The sequence below is a fragment of the Gallus gallus genome, chromosome 1, assembly GCF_016699485.2.
Source record: "Gallus gallus isolate bGalGal1 chromosome 1, bGalGal1.mat.broiler.GRCg7b, whole genome shotgun sequence".
In the NCBI taxonomy this organism is placed as follows: Eukaryota; Metazoa; Chordata; class Aves; order Galliformes; family Phasianidae; genus Gallus; species Gallus gallus.
In genome coordinates, this window is record NC_052532.1 from 136,910,484 (window position 1) to 136,926,663 (window position 16,180).

The following is a 16,180-nucleotide window of genomic DNA, read 5'->3' on the forward strand; positions in this document are numbered from 1 at the left end:
AAAGGCAGTTTTTACACGAAGTAAAACTAGCAGAGCTTTAGTAGTCAAGAGCTGGATTAATGAACTGGTCTTTTAGATTTTCTGTTGTTGCTCATAGAAAGGAAAACAATCTAGAATTCTAGTCTTTAGCCCATGGAAATATGCGGATGATGCTGCAATTGGCAGGATAGAGTACAATTGCTCCTCTGTGGGAGCAAGATTCCCTGCATGGTGCTCTTAAAAGGAAGCAATGAGAAGACACCTAAGTATAAAGCCTGAAATGCTTTCTTCCACCCTTCCAGAATTCTTGAAACACAAGATGGCAGGCACAACACAGGCTCCAACCAGCTCACTCTGAAGCTCTTAGGCAGGAGATTACACACGGAGATCTCCCAGTCTGATAGCTTCTTGTTTGGTCGCTGTTGGTTTCAGGGCTTTTTTTGTTAATACTACCACCTTCCTATTCTAAGCCAACGTGTACAACTGCTTCAGTCCACCCATGATTTAGCCTAGGGAAAATGAAACCTTCTTTGTATTACCTGCATTTATAATCCACGCTCCCGCTGAATTACAAAGTGCTTATGTGATGTATGTAGTGCCGAACTCTAGGGCAATTTTGCATCTTTTGTTGCCAAAGACAATACATTGAACATGAAAAGTTTTGCTCTCGATTTGGGGGAAAAGAGAAATGGCCAATGCCAGGTTTGGGTGTTTTCTTTTATTGTTAAAAGATTAAAGCATAACATTTCACCAGATACAAGAAATGTGTTTTTTCCTGACATTACAAACATCTGAATTATCAAGAGAAAATGTTGAGCTATACGTAGTCTGACTTAATCCATCAATTTAATGTATATTAGTTCATGCTTAAAACATGGCCAAAATACATAATCACAAAATAAGTACCTCAATGCTTCTAAAACTGAGACAAGAAAGACAGAGGATTGAGTGCAAGAAAGCTCCAACAAATGACTATACACTCAATTACAACCTCAGGGCCAAGTTATTCCAGAAGGGTTGGTAGTTCCTCGTGCCTGGCTCATTCACTTTTCATTTGGTAAGAAATTTCATCTTAAAAATTTGATAAAAACATTTTTAAAAATAAGACATCTAACAAATGCAAAAAACCAAGCTCATTCTTCACAGAAATACATGGGTTGCTTGCCACTCCAGTCCTTAATCACCTGTATGTTTTACAAATCTTTACAAAACTAGTTTGTATCCATTTTGGTTTCAAAAACATCGTACATCCAAAAAAATATGACTCTACTGATGGGGAATAAAAAGACATGGACATGTATTTAAAATGACTTTTAAAAGTAAATAATTCCAGTAAAACATCTATAAGACAAGTTAAACATAGTACAACAAACCATGCATCTTCTGACTTGTCAGATCAGCTAAACTACTCGGTTAACATACATCAACACTTCTGAACACTGTTGTAAATTCAGCTTTTCTAACACGAGGAAAAATACGAGTTAAATTTGTTCTTCAAGTGGTTCAAGGCTGTCCAAGTGTTTTTTAGGTGTATCATCATTATGACGGCTTTGGCAATGGGTTAAGTGTTTCTTAAAGCCTCGGGGAAAATTTGATTCAAAATTACAACGTGGACACTTCAACAAACTTTGACCATGAGCAGCAACATGGTTTTTAAGAAGAGACTCCAGGAGAAAAGCCTTGCCACATATTTTACATTTGTACGGGCTCTGAACGTTATGCTTGTTGACTAAGTGATGCAAGACGGCACCTTTTTTCATTGCACGACAGCAACAAATTTTGCAGTAATATTTCCCCTTGCCACGCTTCATATACTTTGCTATTTCTTCCTCAGAAATGAAAGCCTCTTTCTCTTCCGTGAACTGAAGAACACACTGTGGCTGAGTGGGAGTAGCTGCATCTATTTTACTCTCTCTACTGTAATCAGAGGACTCCATATCATATTGCTCTTGGTCACTGTTGGATTCTTGCTCCTTCATCTCCATCGAGTCCATCTCTGCTTTTCCACACTCGCTGCTATTCAGTTCAGAATCTGAGTTGTCCTGGTTTTCCTTCCTGGGCTTCTTTTTTGGGCATGAGTATAACATGTCTTCGGGTGATTCTTTGGCTAATATGGATTGTTCATCTGGTGAGAATAAGTCATCCAGTGGTTTCTGATCATCTAAAGTATGAGAAAGAAAGTCACTCTCACCAGACTCACTGGGCGTCTGGGGCTCAGAGGAAAACCCTGGAACACATTTGTGGGACTCAGAAAACAGGATGTTTTTCGGGAGTTCAGAAGGTACAGTAGTTTCAGTATGTCTCTGGATATCAGAGGACATAGAAGCAGCAGGTTTCTGCATCTCAGAAAATACAGCTTGCTTTTGAATATCAGGGGATACAGCAGATTTCTGGGAGTCAGGAAAAAGAGCTTGTTTCTGTGTGTCTGGAGAAGCAGAATGAGCCTGTTTATGGGCCTCATTAAAGAGGCCGTGTTTCTGAATTTCAGGAGAAGCTGATTTCTGAGACTCCAAAAAGGAAGTATGGTCCTGAACTTCAGGGGAAATGGGAGCAAGTTTCTGGGCTTCAGAAAATAGGGCATGCTTCTGGACCTCAGGAGAAACAAGAGCTGACTTCTGGGCTTCAGAACATAAGGCATGTTTTTGGCCTTCAGTAGAAGCAAGAGAAGCAGACACCTTATTTTGGGTCTCAGAAAATACAGCACGTTTCTGAACATCGGTAGAAACAGCGGGATTAGATTTACGTGACTCTGGGAACAGAGCTCTTTTCCGAGGCTCAGGGAAATGGGATCGTTTCTGAACCTCAAAGGAAGCAGCAGAGGTGGACTTCTGAGTTTCAGAAAAAAACATAGATTTCCGGGACTCAGAGAGTTTCCAAGATTCGGGAGACACCGAAGTAGCAGGCTTACGGACCTCGGGAAAGAAAGAAGGCTTCCAAGAGTCAGAGGAAACAGCATGACTAGATTTGCGAAGCTCAGGAGAAACAGAGGAAGAATGCTTCCACGTGTCAGGGGACAGAACAGGTTTCCAGCCTTCTGGGTAAACAGATGAGATGGGTTTCCATGGCTCAGTAGAAACAAGAGTGGACTTCTGGGATTCAGAAAAGGACGTCGATTTCCACGAGTCAGATACAAGCCTCCTAGACTCTGGTGATGCAACTGGGCCAGACCTTCGCGACTCGGGGGCAGACCTCCGAGACTCTATGGAAGCCTTTGGAGCCCAGGGAGAAACCGTGGAAGACTTTTGCATTTCATGAGGCGTAGATCTCCAGGGTTCAGGGGAAACGGTAGGACCAGGTCTCCATGACTCTGGCGAAACTGCAGGAGCAGGCCTCCGGATTTCAGGAGAAGAAGCAGAAGCAGGCCTACGCATTTGAGAAGCATGCCTCCGAGGCTCTGGAGACACAGCTGGAGAATACCTTCGTGGTTCAGGGGATACAGCTGGAGTAGGTTTCTTTGGCTCTGGTGACACACCCGGGGAGTATCTACGGGGCTCTGGAGACACGGCTGGAGAATGGCGACGGGGCTCAGGTGATACAGCAGGGGAATGACGACGGGGCTCTGGAGACATTGCTGGGGAATGGCGACGGGGCTCTGGTGATACAGCAGGGGAATGGCGACGGGGCTCTGGAGACACAGCCACGGCTGGCTTCTGTGGGTCTGGGGACACAGCAGGGGCTGGCTTCTGTGGGTCTGGGGATGCATCAGGGGATTGCTTCTGGGGGTCGGGGGACGCATCAGGGGATGATTTTTCTGAGTCTGAGGACACAGCTGAAACTAATTTCTCTGGATCTGGAGACACAGCCTGAACTGACTTTTCTGAATCTGGGGACATGATCTGGGCTGACCTCTCCGGCTCAGAGGAAGAAGTCTGAGCTGACTTCTGGGACTCTGGGGACACTGATGATTTCTGAAGCTTGGATTCAGGTTTGGGGACTTCAGGAGAAAGGGCAGGTTTGAGAGACTCAGGGGGAGGGGTACATTTCTGGGGCTCCGCAGCACCATTCTTTTTGGAGGAATCTGAACCTCCTTCTACCTGTCCTTTCCGCTCCTCGTTCCATTTCTCTGGTGCTGCATGTTGTGCTGTGATGTGATAATACACGTTGCAATACATCTTGCTGGTAAAGAAACATTTGTGGCAGTGAAACAGTTTTGCACTTTTCTGATAAAAGATAAGTTTACCCAAACCAGCAGCATCCATTTCATCACAATACTCTGGGTGTATGGTGCCCATGTGAATTTGTATGTTCTCATAGTCCGTTCCTCTGAAGCTGCAGTGATCACATTCCAAGCGTTCTGTGGTTTTACGCAGTATCTGCAACATGTCCATTTTTCTACGATAGTCGTCTTCACAGCACTTCACCTTATAAAGAGCAAGCTTCAGAGTTCCTGCAACAAAGGGGAAAAAAAAATCTGTACAGTTAGCTCTCTATGTTAATTTTAGCTTTGACAAATAACTGTGTGTTTCCCCCTCCCCCCATCATTTTGGGAAGCAAGTTTTTCACAGGTACTAACTACTTCATAAACAAATGCAAATACAGGCCACTCTGGCTTTTCCAAGTCATCTTGCATCAGTAGAACTTGAAAAAACAAAGCTTTACCTAACAGCAGGCCTTCCTAACAATGTAAAAAAAGACAGGTAAGTAAACTCTAATAAAAGAATCCAGGCAATGAAGAGTTAAGTTCACATTCCATTTGAGAAACATGACTTGCTTTCTCAGTTGTCCTTTCTTCCAAGATTTGGCTGTTTTCGTTTATGTTATGCATGTAAACTGAAATCAGAAAGTACTTTGAAACAGTGCCAGTAAAAACAAGTCATTTCAAAACTGCCTTCTCCATCATAAAATTCTGGAACAAATTAAATGTTTTTGATAAAACAAACAAAAAAAAAATCACGAAGATAACAGAAGCCTAAATCCTACGCTCTGCCTTCCCCCATTAAACACTATTTTCCTTTCACTAATTACATGAAAAATAAAAGCCACTGCTCATAAGAACTTTATCTATTGTAAGAACAATTTTTCCATTGTTTCATCTTGTTGCCCTAATAGCATCAACAGTGCTTTCTCAAAAATCAAACAGCAGTGACTTCTATCCTATCTGTGTGCCAGTCCTCATACACAAAATATTTTGTTTATTTCAGGACAGGATGGAAATGTCTCATAATTATTGTTTCTGTAAGACCTCATAAAAACCAACAAAAACACAGAAATGCAGCATCAGAAACGCACAGCATTTATAATGATTTTGCTGTATCCCATCTTCTCCATCAGAAGATTACCCCAATTACCTACCACAATAAACAGAAAATGAAGTCTGGATTATGCAACGTTCTATAAGGCATTTCCACCTAGACATGGATGTTACCACTGCTGAAAAGCAATATTTGGGTATTTCTCAGTACTTATGTGAATTGCACACTTTGCTTTTATTTTTTTTTTCCTTGCAGATTCAAATTAAAGAACATTACATGTTACCATATCAACCTAATTTGTAAGACATACATCCAACGTTCGTGTGTCAATTAAACATTATTTCTCCTGTCTGAGTATATATATAGATGAATAACTAGTCAAAAAATATGCACCCAATGCAAGTTTTCTCAATTTATTTCCTACAGCATTATTTTTAAGCTCTGCTTTCTTATGAAAGTGAGACTTACACAGAAACACTGCCCTTCGGTGAATACCAATCAAATATAATCTCAGGTTAAATTTCTACACGTTTCATGGAAAACAGAAGCTGAGTAGTAGAAGGCTAAGGAAACGTCACCACTGAGGTAAAGGCTGAAGATTTCACTTAACTGTTACTGGTTCTGTCTAGCTTATAATTAGAACATGGCCAGTATGCAACCAGTCTTAAAACCTGCAGAACAAGCAGTGTCTGACTCTAGTTATAATGAGGGATAGAAGGAAAGCAGGCTAGCAGTACTGCTGAAGGATGGCATGGGCACAGCAAAAAAAACCCAGCAAGGAACTGGCTGAAGGACAGAGGGCACACATTCCTAAGAAATAAAGGATCACTGGTGTGCTGTATCTATGTGCTTTACATTAAGTCACAGGAATGGGGAGCTTTTCAAAATGAGCACATGTTCCAGTCAAGAAGCACAGTGGATCCGCAGGCAGAGCCTGAAGATGAATCATGCTTTACACGTATGAGAACAATGTGCCATCTACACAAGAAGTAATTGCACTGCTCTACAGTTACTGAACTGGAAGGAGTTTTTGGTATAAATTACTCTGTTCCAGCACTTTGAGGAACCATACAAAGGCCTGTACCTGTGCAATAGCAAACAACCCGCCAACTGGAATAACCCATAGCAAGCCTTGTCCTAATGCTCCAACAGATCCAGAATTCCATAGGAATTCAGGATCTCTTTTTTTTTTTTGGCTGAAAGATTTGCAGCAATGGGTAAAAAGGAGATTTTGAAAGTCAAAACCAACAAACTGCTCACATGGAGCTATAGGAAACTAATATGTTTTAACCCAATCTCAACAAAACATAATCAGGACCATAACAATATACTGCACTAATCACATTTTCAGACCTGGAAGAGAATACAAATTGGCAGTAAATCTGAATTCTCTATTTTTATTCTTTCCCTCTAGAGAACAAAAAAAAAAAAAAAAAAAAAGGAAAAAAAAGCAAGTATTTTCCAACTGAAATTATCACAGTTTACAACAGTTTTCCAGGCAATCTTCTACTTTTTTCGTGATTTTCCGCCTCTTCACACAGTACCTACATGTTGCAATTTCTGGAGTCATCTGTTATTTTCACCTCTTAACTCTTACTTCACCCAGACTCCATCTTTTGCCTTTATTTGGTCCTATCTTCACAATGAAAATTTCCATTTTCTTTCAAACGCAACATGAGAAGAAGTCCCTGCCTCCATTCCACAAGCTGTCCCATTTGGTCTAAGCTTTTCTGACTGGGAGATGATTCTAGAAGTGAAAGACTTACAGGCACTTCCTCATTTTCATCTCCAGATGTTGAAAGGTTGGCATTCAAGCCTTCAGTATCATGAAATAATATTCAAGAATTCGGGCTACTTTCTCTTGCACTCACCATTATTGATTTTTATAACCTCAGCACACTGTAGCTGGCAGTCACTACAGAAAGAGCCTCTTCTGCTGATATCTCTACTTAATTTAGGCATACTACTGAGCAAGAGATCCTCAGTACTGCCACGTCGTAGGCCATGACTATACAGAACACTAACTCTAGTTTTAAAGTAGCTATTCTGAGACCAGTAACAAATCTGCACAGTGCTGAGCTACTATTAACTTGTACTGCCATTTAAATTTAGCAGGTTCACTGAGCATGTATCTCAACAGCCAGTCTGTAAGACTTTCTTGTTAACATCCTTACTCACTTCTCCCTTTGAGTTCAAAATGCCACTGCTTCCACATAGCTCCAATTACTGCCCTCCTCTAACTTAAAAATCACAGAATGCTTTGGGTTGGAAGGGACCTTAAAGACCACCTGGTTCCAAGCTCCCATCCAGCCTGGTCTTCAACACCTCCAAGGAAGGAGTATCCATTGATTCTCCAGGCAGTCTGTGCCATAGATTCTCCAGGCAGCTAAGGTAAGTGCCTTACGACGCTCATGGTAAGGAATTTACTCCTTGCATCTAATCTAAATCTACCCTCTTTTAGTTTAAAACTGTCACGTCTTGTCCTACTGCTATGAACCCCAGTAAAGAGGCCCTCTCCAACATTCCCGCAGGCCCCCTTTTAAGTACTGGAAGGCAACAATGACGTCTCCCAGAGTCTTCTCTTCTCCAGCCTAAATAACTCCAGCTTTCTTCGCCCTTCTTTGTAGGAGAGGTGCTGCAGCCCGCAGTCAGCTATACTCAGCTTTGTCACATGGATAACTGCGCAATTCATGTTTCTCTTTGCCTTCAACCAGACCATATTCATACTGGATTGTGCCTTAGGTGCTGCCTTGCCTAGTTGGATGCAGTCTGAAGATCAGCAAGTCACTGTTTTCCAAACAGCCCCGAGCCAGCCAGGCTAGCAACCATATGCTCAATAACCAAGATTCCATGACTTAGGACCTGCATGAACTGTGACGTAGCATAACATTGGCTCAGCAGCATCTTTGAGACAGTGCTAAACAAGATGGACCATGCTGCTTCTGCATGAATGCTTCAATGCAGACCTGAAAGGAACCTACCTCTACACTGCTCCAACTCCATAAAAAGGGTAAGGATGCAGCAAAGTGCCTCACGTGCATCTGACCAAACAGTAAACTCAAACATCACTCTGGTCATCTGGAAGTCCCTTCTGAAGAGAAGTGTGAATCTCAGGATGAAGATCAAGCATGCATGACAAGCAAGTCCCCACAGAACACAACAGACACGATATGGATGTGGGAGTTTCTTACAGACCTGCTGAAGACCCCTAAGATTGAAAAAGAGCCGCTGTCTGCACAAGTACAAATAACTGCTGTGCAGTTCTTCTAAACACTCTGTCAGGTCCCAGCCCACCAGGACACACCATGCTACAGTGACTGGAGCTGAGGCTTCATGCCACCTTGCAGCTACACAGTGCTTTGGATTCCTTAATCACTATTTCTGCAGCCCCTCCTGCTTTCCTAATTTCAAAGGACTGCAACACACAAACCACAAATGCAGATATAACCAAATAGAACCAATTAACTATGTAAGAACACGTTACAAGTGAAGCAGAAGCCTGAAGACCTGCATTTACACTTGCCCTGTCCACACATCCTGCTTCCACTTCAAGACGAAGTACTGACAACAAAAGAAGCCTCTACTAAGATTCTGGAGTTTGTAATACTAAACTTTAGCTAAGGGTGGCCAAGGCTTCTTCAGATTTTTCCTGAGACATTAAGATTTCCAGTGAATCTGAACAGTAAAGTGCTCCTGTCCACAAGCTCACCATACCCACAGGTTTCGAGCACGGTAACAGCACTGGCGCCAGCTCAGCTCTCAGCTCGACCATAGATTTTTGCTGGCCTATAGGGATGCAGATCAACACCCTCAAGATTCAAGTGAAAATCTGATGTAGGGACTCAGCTTGTGTTAAGCTGAGCAACAGGAACAGCTCAAACTAATGCAGAAAGCAAATAGATTGCCTAATTCTTCCCCAGCAGGACTTATGGCTACTTCAGACTCAGTTCCAGGATTCAGCATCTCATTGTTTGTCAGGATCCCAGCGCAGGATCAGCCATTCATCCCAACACCTCTCACAAACCTCCCAGTGGCATAAAAGAAATCTGCAGGAGATGCTGTATACCAGCAAAAATCGGCCCAGTGTTAGGCATAACACAATGACTCTGGCAACCAACAAAATGTCTCCACTTCTCAATCCCATTTCAATTCCATAGCTACGCATCTGTTTAATAAACATTTTACACCCTGTTGCAAAATTTAATGCATCCCTGCTTTCATCCCGTACAGAAGATAAGCTGTGATTGTCATGAGGCAGTGCCAGAGTGAAGCAAGGAAGGGTTCAAAGCTAAAGATCTACACTGCCTGTGAGCATAGGAAATTACAGGTTGTTTTTAACATGACATGCAGAATTGCAGAATATGGCAATGAGGAGACTGTTGTATCATCCTTCAAAACCAGTCCATCCTGGTTCTCAATGACAGAAGGAGCTATACTCCTCTTCCTCTTGACAAAGAATTGATCCTAATGAGAGACAAGCAGAGAACGAGGATGTGCAAAGCATCTCAGGGGCACCAGTGCAGCTTCAAAGGCCCTCAAAAGAAAGTCATATATTTTATATGATTCCCTGTATCTGCTTTGTTTTCTCCATATCCAGTGGGACTTAAAAATAGAGCTGCCATCCACACAATCTTGAAAAATGAGCAACATACTAGCATGAAGAAATGGTTTCCAGCAACCTCCCACACAAGTGCACGACACCATTCTATCAGTTCACCAAGCAAAGGATGAAGTAAGCCCATACTCCTAGAAATGTCTTCCTCAGATAATCCTCCCGCTTTTACAGGGTGCCACTCATCACAGCTCTGCTCTGACAAGCCCTGTCACTGCACAAGAAAGATGGTAGCAGTCTTGTGGCAACACCATGCTTCTCGTGAACCTGTGTGATGGCTGACAAGAAACAGAAGCTCAGCTCCCATAGGCAGTGGTGAAGCAGAGCAGGTGCTTCCCAACGTACACGGAGGAGATACAAGGGTTGGCTCCAACACACAGGGAACAACGGACAGCACCATGCTCTTGCTAGCCCACAGAGCCCACAGGAACCCAACTGTACTTGCAGCCAAGCTGCCCACCACCAGCCAGCCCATTTGTGCAGTGTTCCATCAGCGGCGATCGCTGGGTCCAGCCTTTAAAACTGCGTTAGGAGAGGAGGCTCCAACACCCTGACCTTGCCAGCCACCAACACTGAGAGATGTGCTGGGAGAGCAGGCACCTGGTCCAGCAAGGGAGCTGTTGCACGATGAAGTCCCAGGTTCAACTCAGAGGACAACTGAACAGTGAAATCAGTGCTTGATGCGGATGGCCTCGAGAACATGAAGGATGCAGCAGTTCAGCTACCTCGTGGGCCTTCTGTCTTCGCCAGAAGGACAAGTCTACAGAGTAACACCAGTGCCCAGCACAAGACCTAAGGACAGCCTAAAGTACAAAGTATCTGACATACCTACGCCAAGATTAAGGATAAGAAATTACCATTTCACGTAATTCTGACAGGGCAGTCTAACTCTGCCTTAGCAGAGCTGAGCTTCTAACGCACTGCTGGCTTCCAAAACTGACCTCAAAAGAACGTACTTCTGCAGAGCTGAGCCGATGAAGCGCCACGGGACCAACCAGCGCCCACAACCACGCTGTACCATACCCTTCCCGCGGTGACCTCGGGCTAAGAACTCCACCTGCGTTACACCGAAACAAAATCCGATGTGAGGACGGCTCAGGGAAGAGAAGAATGAAGTCCGAACCTCCACCTCCCCGGCACAAACCGCTCGGCACGGCCCGTGCCCCAGGCAGCTCCTCCCGCTCCCGCTCCCGGCAGTGCCGGCTTACAGCCCCGGCGCTCCCCGGTGCCGCGGACCCTCCCTCCCCGCGGGGCCCGGCTCGGCACGAGGCCGGCTCCGACCGACCCGGCGGCATTTCCCGACGCTCCGCTCCCGCCCCGCGGTCTCCCGGCGGCGTCGCCGGCGGGGGCCCGGCACGTCGCCGCCCCCCGGCCTCGCCCCCACCCGAACCCCGCAGCCCCCCGCCCGGCGGCCCCGGCCAAGGGGAAGGCCCCGGCCCGCCGCCCGGGGGGGGAGGAGCCCGCTCGACGCCGGGGGGCGGCGGGGAGGGCCCCCCCTCCGACCGCACTCACCGCTGAAGCACCTCCGGCGGCCGGGCGCAGCCCAGAGAAGGCGGCGGCGGGCCGGGCCGGGCCGGCGGCGCTGGCGGGCTCGGGCCGTGCGAGGGGCGGGGAGGAGGAGGAGGGGGCGGGGGGACGCGGGGGGGCGCCGGGAGGAGGCGCGCGGCCGAATGGCGGCCGCCTCACCGCCCCCCCGGGCCCGCCCGCCGCCCAACCGGAAGCGCCGGCGCCGCGCGTAGCCCCGCCCCTCGCGGCCTCCCGCCTTCCCTCGCCGTGACGGGCGGGCGGTGCGCGGCGCCTGTCACGTGGTGCCGCCGTAAGGCGGAGCGGCGCCGCTGGGCTCGTGGCGGGGCCGCTGAGGCGGCGGGAGGCGTCTGTGGCGCGGTCACCTGTGGGGCGTCGTGCGGGCTTTCTCTGGTCCGCATCTTCCAAGCGCTCCGTTGCCGCGTTATATTAAATTACAGATCTAAACTGTATGAAGTGACGAATCTCTTGATTACAGTGACACCTGCGGGATTGTGTTGAATTCAGAGAAGTCGCGTTCCCTTTGTCAGCTCAGTACCCTCCTTCAAACCAGCGGGCGGTTGTGCTGTGTCACCTGCCCAGCCTTCCTCTGTTCTGCTGTCCTCTATAGTGCTCAGAACGGCCCTTCTCTGTCAAACCTACGTTTGCTAAAGCAGCGCTAGGTGAAGCTTTGTTTGGCCAATAAAGGACAGCTTTCTGTCAGGAAACACTTCTTTACAGAAGGGGTTGTTAAGCACTGGAATGGGCTCCCCGTGGAGGTGGTTGAGTCACCATCCCTGGATGTGTTTGAACCGTTTGGATGTGGTGCTCAGGGACATGATTTAGCAGAGGGTTGTTAAAGGTAGAGTAGTATGGTCAGGTTGTGGTTGGACTCGGTGATCTTTAAGGTCTTTTCCAACCTGAGCGATTCTATGATTCTATGATTCCCATTATTTGTGTAGCTGTGTTTAGTTCTGCCCCTTCCAAGAGCCCTTCATTATTTATTTTGCTGGCATTTTAATATAAATATTTCATAGAATCACAGAGCCACAAGATTGGAAAGGACCTACAAGACCATCTAGTCCAGCCATCCTCCTATCACCGTAACTACCCACTAAGCTTCTAAACCATACCTCGTAGCACCTAACCTCGTGTCAGGCTGACACAGGTAAGAGTCCCGTTGGATGCTCCTACAGTGGTCCCACGGCTCCCAGCAGCTGTACCATTAGTACTGCTGCTATAGATTCAACTTGTCCTTGATGCTGCTGCTGTTAGACATGCTTCCCAGTCTGCCCAAGTGACTGTGCCATAGGTGCAGAGAGCAGCTGAGGTAAGAGGCTCTGTCCAGAAAGTATCCCCTATAGTGCCTTCTCTTTTCTTTTAAAGCCTCACGACCATTGGATCTTAGTTTAGTGCTTCTGAATAAATTCTTGGTCTTTTGTTAAAGGTTTTTAGCCATTGCATCTTGGATGCAGATTGCAGTAGCAATGAGGTAACAAGGTCTGTTGGTGATGTTATTCAGGGCAGCAGGAATGAGAGCTATTGTGAAGAGCTGCCACGTGCCATCACTGCACTGGATGAAACAATCTCAGATGTCCAGATATGGGTAGGAATAAAAGTTACAGTCCAAACTTTAAGGTTGTATTACTGTCAGCTTTGATGTATTGATTTTGTCTAGGGAAAAATGACTTGGGATGTTAGTAGGGAATTCTGTGACAGTGTCACCTGAGCACTATCAGCAAACAAGTTGGGCATAAGGATATTTTAAGAGTAAATGAGAGTAAATCTATGGGTGAGAAACATATATATTTTTTTCTGCTCAACATCTTAAATCCTTTGGTAGGTCACCCACAAAACGCAGTACCCATCAGTATCTCTTCAGCTGTGTTGCAGGCTGACTTCTGCTTTAAAGATCCTCAGCGTAGTGCCTGCTGAACTTGAACCACCAAAACCAGGTGCTGGCCGGCCACTGGTCCTCACGTTCAGACGGAGGGCTGTGTGAAGCCCTTTCCTGTCACTGGGACTGAGTGATGGCTTAGTGCATGCTTGGCGGAGCCGAGGTCTGCACAGAACTAGCTTTGGCCTTGGAAATGAGCACTGTCGATCTCCTAGTTTCATACTGATCTCTTAAGAGCATATCTTAAAAATGTTTTCTAATGGGAAAAATTCAGGGGGAAAAAAAAAGCATTTGTCACATGGAGATTCTTATTGTTACTTACTTCAGTCAAGAAAATACTTTCAGCCATCCCCATGAAGATTTGGCTCAAAGTTTTCATCATTAACAAACATAATTTGAACAATTATATCTTTTCACACTTCTGCCTGCATTACAGAAAGCTTTCTCCCAGAAAACTGAGAGAAAGGACAGCCTGCCAGGACTGCGATGAAGCACTCTTGGCAGACAAGTTTGGTGTTGATGTTTACAGGTTAGGAGGAATGAGCATCGTGGCGTCCTCACTGCAGGAGACCCATCGTGAGCTCTGCTGTCAGTCTCCTCAGCCAGCAAAGGCTTCCACTGCATCTCCATCACTGGTGCAGAGGTGAGGAGGCCCAGATGCAGGCTTGCTCTCAAGCATGCACTGATGCCAGTAAGTAGAAGTTTATTGCGCTGCTACACTTCTGGAAATGAAAATCTCTGTTGGTGCTAAAACTGCTCAGCATGCTGGGAAGCTGTCAGACAGCTCTGACTTTATAGTGATGGCAAAAGGTATTTTGAGAAGTGACATAATTTAAGTGCTGTGATTTATACTGAATGCTCTTTCCTGCCTGCTGAGCACGATTCTGATGGGAAACGTTTCTCCAGAGAAAGCACAAATTTACATTTCTTTCTCAAGCGTGAAGTTCTGTGATACTTCCATTCTTCTGGTGTTTCAAAGTCCTCCGTGGGTTCTGTTTGAACAACAGCACATCATAGAACAGTGCATGTAGGAAAAAAATCGTAATAGCACAAAGCTAAACACCCATAATTAAGAAATGAAGTAGCTGAGAGTTGGGTGACAGCAGTAATTGGCTTTCTTTTCTAAGTCTGCTGGCACGAGGATACTTTGAAAAGCAACTCAGACACAAGAGTTTATTTGAGATCAGTCGTTGGTTTTGTCTGGTTTTTTTTTGGTAAAAAAACTCCACGTTTTATACGTGTTTGATACAGCAGTTGTCACCATTTGCCACCTGAGGATCTCTGGCTTACAGTGTGGGGAAAACCACAAGACCTCCAAAACAGCTTCTGCTTTCACTTTCAGATAGAATCCGCGTACAAACCTCAGCAGTGCTGAAACATTAGCCAAAGCCTGCAGTGTTTGCAGAAGGGCTGGTAGTTGTCTCCCTGATCCGCTGTGACATCAGGTGGCATTTAGCAGTGATCCGTCACACCTCAGAGCCCACACAGAGGCAGTATGTTTATCAGCACTTGTGGCTAAGTGTCCGTGCTCTCTCTCTGTAGGTACCACAGGAACAGGCTGGCACCACAGATGGGGCACCTGCGTGATTTTCAGGTTCATTTCCTTTTGAGTACAGGACGTGGACATCGGAGTGGTCACTTGTCATCTGCCCCCAGCTCTTCATGCACAGGCACCTGACAGCAAGCTAAGGCTTCTTGCTCTTCTCCTATTCTCCTTTGGGAAAAATCTTCCAGCCCAAACCATGCATGCAGCGTGAAAAGGTAAGCCACGTACCTCCCAAGGCTTTCTGGTAACAGCATATAGCCATTTGTTTTTCAGTAAAAATAAGCAGCAGAATGTATTTAAAAATGGAATCTGAAATTGGCAGAATGATGTTTGGGAACTGAATCGCCTTCTCTTTAAAACTGCTACAGGCGTTGAGTGCAGATTTTTTACTGAATATTTATATCCCACATCAGTTTCCTTTGACACAATAGATCGTGACAGAATGGAGTCTAACTCCCTCTTGACAGACAAGGTGATTTCCATATTGCAAAATTGTGATGACCTTGGAATCCAATAAGAAGTAGGACAACAGAAATTGAGAGAGGCTATCAAGGTGGTGAAGGTTTGTATTAAAGAGAGAGCACTATGCTGTAAAATCAAGGAAGCAGATGGCACCAAAATTAGCTGTGATGTAACGAGATACAATTCCCGTTTCTCAGGGAAGCTGCATCTACTTTCAGCAAAGCTGAATTTGCAAAACAAAGTTGCTATTGTGGAAATAAAGCTCTCACGCCACAGTGACTCTGTACAAAGACAGGCTGCGAGCCTGCATTTATTTCGTGTCATCAGGAGGCGCATAGGAAAAAGAGCAAGCACTGAGCAGGTGGCAGCTCCTCCTGCCCGGCTTCCCCAGTGAATATCAATGTTCTGGATACCCTGTCTGTGTAGATGTGTAGACCCAAGGCCAGCTTCCCTGCGATCAAACAGGGTGCAAGTGTTCTGGTTAGTGAAGGGTGACGGCTTTTCCCAGAATATATAAGTGTTGAAGCCCTGACAGTTTCTACTGAGCCAAGGTTTCAAGTCCAATCTTTGGTAACAAAGAGGTGGCAAATCCTCAAGTGGAAGTTTACTGCTAAAGAAACTGTGTAGTTACTCACCCATAATGCCACCAAGGGATACTTATGGCCCAGGCACCCATGGGAAGGTGAGAGAGTAGCCTGGGAGCCACCTTTGGCCAAAAATACCAAGCATGTGAGGATGTGCACAAGCTATTCTTCTCTTGCTCTTATGGGTTCCTCTCATAAACAAGACTCCTGCCCATGTCCCCTGGGCACCTCAGTGGGTTGGAAATGGTTGCATTTACGCAGACCCCAATCCAGTGAGCCCTGCCTGCCTCTACTGCAGGAGAACTGTCCTGGTTAGGTCTCCTTCCTCTCAGACCAAGCCAGGCTCTTTCACTCAGCCAGGGAGCTGAACTCAAATCCCTTCTCAGCAGTCAGAATAAACCTGGT

At 45.8% G+C, this 16,180-nt stretch overlaps 1 protein-coding gene across 4 annotated transcripts; it reads right to left on the reverse strand.

Moving 5' to 3' along the window:
• Nucleotides 1–682: 682 nt before the first annotated feature.
• On the reverse strand, nucleotides 683–11,385 carry CHAMP1 (chromosome alignment maintaining phosphoprotein 1). Of its 4 annotated transcripts, none has more exons than XM_015277911.4 (3): nucleotides 11,296–11,385; nucleotides 10,740–10,840; nucleotides 683–4,366 (listed from the first exon to the last, which is right to left on the reverse strand). In XM_015277911.4, exon 3 carries the CDS (start codon nucleotides 4,305–4,307, stop codon nucleotides 1,461–1,463), a length of 2,847 nt encoding a protein of 948 aa, XP_015133397.2. In that variant the 5' UTR covers nucleotides 4,308–4,366; nucleotides 10,740–10,840; nucleotides 11,296–11,385; the 3' UTR covers nucleotides 683–1,460. The 4 variants fall into 4 exon arrangements, with proteins under 4 accessions (XP_015133397.2, XP_015133396.2, XP_046762441.1 ...); XM_015277910.4 differs by having other exon boundaries at nucleotides 10,725–10,840; XM_046906485.1 differs by having other exon boundaries at nucleotides 10,641–10,840.
• Between the last annotated feature and the right edge of the window lie 4,795 nt (nucleotides 11,386–16,180).